General features: G+C 39.6%; 1 protein-coding gene across 1 annotated transcript; it reads right to left on the bottom strand.

The window, feature by feature from the left end:
* Window positions 1-6,734: 6,734 nt before the first annotated feature.
* On the bottom strand, window positions 6,735-8,403 carry LOC101095519 (olfactory receptor 10A2). The gene has a single exon (XM_023239004.2). The coding sequence runs from the start codon at window positions 7,976-7,978 to the stop codon at window positions 7,025-7,027; it is 954 nt and encodes a 317-aa protein (XP_023094772.2). The 5' UTR covers window positions 7,979-8,403; the 3' UTR covers window positions 6,735-7,024.
* Window positions 8,404-8,903: the final 500 nt, after the last annotated feature.

The raw sequence follows: 8,903 nt of genomic DNA, 5'->3' as shown, positions 1-8,903 counted from the left end.
TTTTTGGTTTCGTTTGGTTTGGTTTGGAGAGGCGGAAATAATACCAGAGAGTGAAGTGCCTTTCTCATCACATCATATCAGGATGTACAGGATATAAACATGACTTTTCACTATCCCCTTTCCACATTCTATTCCTTCAATGTGGGTTGCTAAGTCCAAGCCACATACAAGGAAGAGAAATTTATCTCCACCTCCAAAAGGAAGGAATCTGCTTGAATTTTTATCACGTGAAAGTATTTGGATTTTTTTAATAGAAAAGAGATATTTGAAACAAATATCTAAACAAAACTAACATTCTGGTTTCTTTCACTGATTCCTAACCTTGTGACCTGGAAAAAATTATTCTGCGTGTCATTTTCATATGCATGAGATGCCCAGTACCTGTTGTGAGAAGAAAATGAGATAAAGTGTAGAAAACATGCTAAGCCATGACAAACGTCGTATATGGCAATGTTCCATTAAGATGCTATTTGACCTGGGCCTTGAAGGTTGCCATCAAAGCGGGGAAGGAGTATGCCAGTTGACTACATGATGACTAACATTACTACTAATACTGCTACCAACACCATTTCTGCAGTTACTGACTTAGATCTTTGTATACACAAATCCTTTTGATTTGTATATTATTCCTCTTTATTTTTAATTGGCTAACTCCTACACACTCTTCTGATACCACTTTAAATATCACTTCCTCGAGAAGAAGGAAATCTTGCCATGCGCAGCAACACGGATGGAGGTAGAGAGTATTCTTCTCATTGAAAACCTAATCCACTAACCACTAACCACTAACAGCTAACCACTAACCCTTAACCTTAATCCTTCATCCTAACCATAACCTCACCTTAAACTTATCCCTCTGGAGATGTCTCTAAGCTGCAGGATAATAGGCCCATATCCTCATACTGGCACTAATCTTAACCCCAATCCTTATCCTAGCCCTAAAACAAACCCTCATCCTAGGTACGAGAGAAAAAAAAAAAAAATATATATATATACATATAAATATATACATATGTAGATTTAAATACGTACAATGGAAAAATACTCAGCTATAAAAAAGAATGAAATCTTGCCATTTGCAATGACATGGATTGAGCTAGAGAGTATGATTCTAAGCAGAATAGGTCTGTCAGAGAAAGACAAAGAGCACGATTTCACTCATATGTGGAATTTAAGAGATAAATGAGCAAAGGGGAAAAAAAAGGGAGAGGCCAACCAAGAAACAGACTCTTAACTATAGAGAACATATTGGCGGTTACTAGGGGGGAGGTGGAGGGGGATGGGTTAAATAGGTGATGAGGATTAAGGAGTGCACTTGTGATGAGCACTGGGTGTTGTATGGAAGTGCCAAATTACTATATTGTACATTGCCCGCGTCGGGCTCTGTGCTGACAGCTCAGAGCCTGGAGCCTGCTTAAGATTCTGTGTCTCCCTCTGTCTCTGCCCCTCCCCTGCTCATGCCCTGTCTCTGTCTCAAAAATAAATAAAAACATTAAAAAATATATCTCTCCTGTCCATTGGACTATAATGACCCCAAGGGCAAGGACTGTCTTTTGCTCATCCCTGTAAATCCTGTACTTAGCAGTGAGGTTAAGGAGGATTGGGAAGGGAGCATGGAAGCAATGAGATCAGTGAGGAGGCTCTTATAATAATAGTTTAGAAATAAGGGCCTGGCTTGTGGTATGTAATGACAGGGACAATGAACATAGCAGTTGAGCCAAGGTTTAAGTAAGAATTTTGCCAAGAAAGAATGAGCAGGATTAGGAGACGGGTTGAATATTTCCATGACAGCGTTTATCAAAGTGCAGAATTATGACAAAGTGCAGCACTTTGTATGGCACTTTTTGTTCTACAACTGTTTGTGTACTTGTCTACTTTTTAAAAAGTATTTTTAGTATTTATTTATTTTTGAGAGACAGAGAGCTTTTTCTCCTAACTTTTTTATACTTTCTGCCTTTATATTTTGGAGAAGGCACATGCTATACTGACAAGAACATGACATTTTGGGTTCAGTTAGACCTGGATTCAAACATAAGCTCTGACACTTATTGGTTTTTTGTTGTTGTTGTTCTAGACTGTACATCCTGATTATACCTGTGAAGAGTATATGATACTTAATTTATAAATAGGTAACTCATATTTGACAGTTATTACATGCTAATTCCTTTCTTTACCCCGCTCTCTGGGAAATGGAGAGAGAACCTAATAATTTCCCTGTGTTAAAATTAGTAGCAAACTAATTGAGAATGCTGCATAACTGACAATCTTACTTCAAACTGCAAGAAATAATGAAGAATAGACTCACAAAGTTTTACAAGTGGAAGTGGCTATTTGCTTGGTGCCTCTGCTGCCAGAGCATGATTAGTTTTAACACTTTCATGGCAGGTTTCATTGTTCAAATTTTCATCTTATCAATTCCATGAGGTGGGTATTATCACCTCATTCAAAGACAAGGAAACTGAGGGCTAGAGATAGAGAATAATTTGCATAAACATACAGAGCTGGCAAACAGCAGACACAAAATTTGAACCCAGGTTTTTCAAAATGCTAATTGTTGAGGGGAATAAAAAAGACTAACTTTAGAGAAGGTGGAAATGCATGGTGTATGGGGAAAGAAAATAGTTCAGGAGGGCAAGAGTTGACTATTCATTCAACGATATGGTTGAAGTATGGTAATAACTGAAATTGGAAAAATAAAGCTAGAGCTGATGTATAAAGGGGCTCATATTATAGAAGAACATTAATTTCATTCTGAAGATGAGGGTGGATTGTAAGGATTTTAAGCACGAAAATGACAGATTTTCACAAGCACACTTAGAAAGAACTCGAGAGATGAGACGGTAAGGAGGATGGATTAGAATGAGGTGCATATGTAAGTCTGCAGTATCACTGGAGGCTGGGAGATCAGCTAGGAGGCTCTAGGAATAATCCTGGTGGGAGATAGAAGCCAATGCCCAAATTTAATCTCCACAAGGTGGCTTCATCTCCACAGGATTTGTTGAAACCCTGGCAATGGATGGGATCTCTGAGATAGTACACAAGGAAGACGGAAGAAGAGGGCCAACCTCTGAACTCCCAGGACAAGTATAGTTCCAAAGGACTTGAGAAATAATACAAAAGAGTCTGCACTTGGACGTGTGTGTGGAGAATAGCATGGAAATTCGTGGTTATGGAAAGCAAGGCAACAAAAATTCCAAGGGCAATATTCCATTTATGCAAGCATCAAAGAAAACCTGAAAATTATCTGATTTCCTCAAGAATCTCTGGCCCAAGTCTGGGATCACTGGACTCTGTTGTAATTCCTCCCCTCTCAGGCCTTGGCCCCTCCTGACTTCTAGCTGCAGAATCAGTCTCGGAGAGCTCCAAGAGACCCTGGAGGCCTGAGAGTGAAAGCCTAGGAGTCTCTGCTCTGAGGCAGCTCTAATGCAGGCTGAGCTCTGTTCTCACTGGCTTCTATCCTCAGACTCCTCCACCCTGGGGTTGTAGGCTAAGCAGCCTATTAATGAGCAGTCATAGCCTGTGACCTCATTAAAAAGTTGTTAATGAGGCACACTGCTGTTTAGGGAGCAGTTGACTGAGACACCCACTGGTCTGTCCCAGGGGCCAGAGGGAAAGCTTATGTGAATAGGTAGGATCAGATCTGGGGAGAGGGCTAATGAACTCAGGCTGCACAGCCACACCTCCTAACGAACTCATCTTGGAAAGCAGGCCAGCTTTGAAGCTCAAATCCCTGCTGGCCTGCATGCTTACAGGAGTAGATGCAGTCCAGACCAGGAATGAATTTACTCTGATCTGTCAGCTCTGCTGAATGCCTGCTCTGCTGACCCATTTTGATGGAGGACTTCAAATGCTGAGATTAAGAAGTGGTTTTCTTGTGCTGAATTTTGGTCTTATAATCTTTTAACTGCCCAATTACAAAGGTCTTTTGACTGGTGTCTATCTTATAGATTGTGTCCCTTTACCACCCACTTTCCTCATCATTGCCAGGTACTATTTCTAAAATACAGACTTGATTTTGTCCTTATGCTGAAAACCATTCAACTGACCTCTCTTGTGCACAAAATAGTGTTCAAGCTCTTTGGCATGGAAGGCCTTTCAAGATTTGACTCCTACCAACTCCTCCCCTTCATCTCCCTCCAGTTTTCCCTCCCATGTCATAATTTCTATTATTCTCACTATCATCATCACTTCCCCACCCAATAATCAGATCTTTATAATGGCTAACATTTCTATACAAACTACTATGTGTCCAACACTGTTCCTTAATGATTCACATATATTAACTCATTTAATCCTCTCAACCATGATGAAAAAGGGGGAAGAAATAGGTGTTATTATTATCTTCACTTTACAGAAGAGGAAACTGAAGCAGAGGGGTGCAAAATAACTTGTCCTATATCACCAAGCTGTCAAGTGGCAGAACCAGGATAAAACCTAGGCATTTTAACTTCAGAGTTCACGCTTTTACCCAGATGTTAGCAAACTATAGCCTACAGGCAAATCCCACCATCCACTGGTCTTTATTGTGTACAGTTCATGAGTTAAGAATGGTTTTCACATTTTTAAATGGCTAGAAAAAATCAGAAGAAGAATATTCCTTGATGTACGAACAGTATATGAAAATCAAATTCTAGTATCCAGAAATGTTTTATTGAAATGCAGCCATGCTTGTTCATTTATATATTATGGCTGTTTTCATCCTACAACAGTAAAGCTGAGCAGCTATGTAGAACTCATACAGTAGTGGTGCCTTCATCTGCAGCTAGGGGTATTACATTTTCTTAAGTTTATTTATTTATTTTGAGAAAGGCAGAGAGCGTGAGTGAGCAACGGAGAGACAGAGAGAGAGGGAGAGAAAGAATCCCAAGCAGTCTCCATTACAACATGGAGCCAGGTGTGGGACTCAATCTCATGAACCATGACATCATGACCTTTGCCAAAATCAAGAGTCAGACAACCAACTGAACCATCCAGGCGCCCCTGTTTAGGGTGTTAAAAACCACGGTGATGCACAAGAAAAAAATATTTAGCTACGTGAGGTGATGGATGGTAACTGAACTTACTTTGGTAATTATTTTGCAAAGATACATATGTAAACTCATTATGTTGTACATCTGAAACTTCTATAATATTATGTGCCAATTCTATCTCAATGAAAATGAAAAAAAAGTTTCCAGGAATCAGGGCAGGTGAACATAGGAGAGAAATGGTTACAATTTAATTTGTCAGTCTTGTAGCTCTTGTCAAATTATAAGAGTGTGAACATGGCGTGGTCTGCTGCTAAAAGTAAATGGCTCTTGCAAAAAGTATTAATAAGTTAAAAATTATACAGTGATGCAGTTATTACTTGACAGCATTTTGAGTGCCACAGGTGTCTCTATACTTCAATACTTTATTTACTTATATTATTACCAGTGCAAGCCCACGATGTCAAAATGAGAAAAGGAACTAAACTTCAAATGTCACATTTTAAAGTACAGTAGAGTGTTACTGGCTACTTACTCAAAGAATACAAAAATGCTAATTCAAAGGGATACAGGCACCCCTCCCTGTGTATAGCTGCATTATTTACAATAGCCAAACTATGGAAGCAGCCTGAGTGCTGACTCATAGATGAATGGATAAAGAAGATGTGGTACATATATACAATGGGATATTACTCAGCCATAAAAAATAATGAAATCTTGCCATTTGCAATGAACATGATAGAGCTAGAGAGAATAATGGTAAGTGAAATAAGTCAGTCAGAAAGACAAATACCATATGATTTCACTCATATGTGGAGTTTAAGAAACAAGCAAATAAAAAATAGCAAAGGGGAAATGGGAGAGAGAGAGAGACAAACTAAGAAACAGACTTTTAGTTATAGAGAACACATTGATGATGAACAGAGGAATGGAGTCAGGAGGATGGGTAAAATAGGTGATGGGGATTAGGAAGTGCACTTTTTATGATGAGCACTGGGTGATGTATGGAATTGTTGAATATTGTACACCTGAAACTAATATAACACTATATGTTAACTAACTGGAATTAAAACAAAAACTTTAAAAAAGCATGGTGGGATCAGATTATTCTGTTATCAAATTGGATGATAAATCATTGTGTTTATTATGTAATGATACTCTATGTTAAAGAATACAGTATACGTAGACATCTCTAGATGAAATACTTATTGAAATTATTACCCACTGACAGAAAGAATCTCTAGATTGAATATTTATTGAAATTATTTACAACTCACAGAAAGTAACAGACAAATCTGAAAACTGTAAATGGAGTATCTAAAGTAGAATTTCTTCATAAAAATATAAAATGACAATGAGGCTGAAAGTAATTTAAGTTTCCAAGGGCTTATTTGTTAGCCAAACAAGGAAAACCTTTGCTGATGATGAGTTGGTAATATTGAGTATCATTTTTGTAATGTAATATTACCTGGGAAAAATAGCCTGAGGAATGAATTGAGTAAGACCGAGGGGTTATAAAGGAATATGCATGGAGAGTACTGTTCCACTTCCTCTATCCACATGAAACACCAACTAACTTAAGAGCCAGTACTGCCTCAGAAGCATACAAAATGAAATGAATAAATTATATAAACCGGGATTATAGGCTTTTTTCCAATGGAATGAAGTTAGACTTGTCCAAAACAAGATAAAGTGCCAAGATGACTTTGTGTCTCCCAAGTTCATATTGTCCCCAAGTAGTTTCAAATTGTCTCCCATGTTTGTCACATTGGCACACATTAACAAAGTCAATACCAGGAATAGGTTAGTCATAGAAGTGTCAAAGTGCCACTGTACCAATAAGAAAAATAACTTAAACCTACAATGAACAGAGGAGTTTCCAGGTGGTAGGAACAGGGCCAACCTACTTCTCTGCTCTTTCCCCTCTTCTGAGCTTCCCAATAGTCATTTCAGCAGCTGGGTTTCATCCCAACAGAGATGGCAAGGGAGGCAGAGGAATCCCAAATATGAACCTGATTGCTCCACATTGAGTACACTTTACTCTCATTTCTTAACGTCTATGGGATGCAAATTCTAAGGCCGAAAGCCTTGCAGAAGGTCCGGCCAAGGGCATTCTTCACCTCGTTATTTCTCAGGCTATAGATGATGGGGTTCAACATGGGAGTCACAACAGTGTAGGACAATGACAGCAGCTTTTTGCTCTCAGGCGAATTATTGGATTTAGGCCGGAAGTAGGTGAGGCTTAATGACACATAGAAAAGGGAGACAACAAGGAGGTGGGAGGAGCAGGTAGAGAAGGCTTTATGCTTCCCTTTAGCTGATGGAATCTTAAGGATGGCAGCAGCAATGCGCATGTAGGAACACAGGATCAGCATGCAGGGTATCATGACGACCAGCACAGTTCCAACAATCGCATAGATCTCAAACATTGCTGTGTCTGCACACACCAGTCTCAGCACAGGTGGGCTGTCACAGAAGAAGTGGTTCACCTTGTTGGTGCCACAGAATGGAAAGCTGAAGAGCCAAGTGGTCTGCACAGTAGCTACGGGAAAGCCTGGAAACCAGGAGGCAACAGCCAATTTGGCACGTGTCCTCTGGTTCATGATGACTGGGTAGTGCAAGGGATTGCAGATGGCTACATAGCGGTCATATGCCATGGTGGCCAGGAGGACGCATTCAGCAACTCCAAAGAAGAAGAAGAAATACATCTGCATGGCACAGCCAAGGAAGGAGATGGTTGTGTCCCGGGCAAGCAGGGTCCCCAGCATCTTGGGCACGATGACTAGGTTGAAGCCAATCTCCAAGAAGGACAAGTTCCTGAGGAAGAAGTACATGGGGCTGTGCAGCATGGGGTCAGCCAAGGTAACAAGAATGATGAGGCTGTTTCCCAATAGCGTGACCAGGTAGATGATTAGAAATGTCAGGAAGAGTAGTGACTGTATTTCAGTAGGTAGGGAAGAGAAGCTCATGAGGATAAACTCCCCAACCCTTGTCCGGTTTCCTTCAGCCATCAATACAGAAATGAATCTCCAGCTTCAGTCATGGAGAGAGATTCTTGATTGGAAGAATCAGAATCTTGGTTTATCAGACTCCTTTTTAGTGTCAGGAAAAGAGCCTGGGTCAGGATCTCAGTTGGAAAAGAAAGGGCCTTGAGCTGTCTAAGAATAAAACACAAGGAAGAATGGAGCCTGAGCTCTGGAAAGAGTTCATCATTTCCTATTGTTACTCTTTCATGATGTATTTTCTGCTTTTTTACCATATTTTCTAAAACAAATCATATCGTATTTACTCATACCCATTTACTGTTGCACACTTAATACCTTTGAGATGGTGTTAAGAGTTATTTGCTCTCCCATGTTTATTGTGACATTAGTCACCATACCTAAGACATGGAAACAATCTAAATGTCCGTCAGTGGATGAAAGGATAAAGAAAATGTCACACACACACGCATGCACACACACATGCACACACACACACACACACACACACACACACACACAGGAATATTATTCAGTCATTAAAAAAAACAACCTGCCATTTGCAACAAACAGCATGGATGAAACTTGAGGGCATTATGCTAAATAAAATAAGTCAGACAGGGAAAGACAAATAACGTATGATCTCACTTATGTGTGGAATCTAAAAGAACCAAACTCGTAGAAACAGATGGAGGGATATTGGTTAAAGGGTACAAATTTCCAGTTATAGGATAAATAAGGGGATATAATGTACAGTGGTGGTGGTGACTATAGTTAACAATATTGTACTATATACAATACTTGCAAGAGCAGATTTTAAATGTTTTTAAAAATTTTTAATGTTTATTTATTATTGAGAGACAGACAGACAGACAAAGTGCGAGCAGGAGAGGAGCAGAGAAAGAGGGAGACAAAGAATCCAAAGCAGGCTCCAGGCTCTGAGCTGACAGCACAG

The sequence above is a fragment of the Felis catus genome, chromosome D1, assembly GCF_018350175.1.
Source record: "Felis catus isolate Fca126 chromosome D1, F.catus_Fca126_mat1.0, whole genome shotgun sequence".
Lineage (NCBI taxonomy): Eukaryota > Metazoa > Chordata > Mammalia > Carnivora > Felidae > Felis > Felis catus.
Note: the sequence above shows the minus strand (reverse complement) of the source record. Positions and strands in the feature narration are given on the sequence as shown.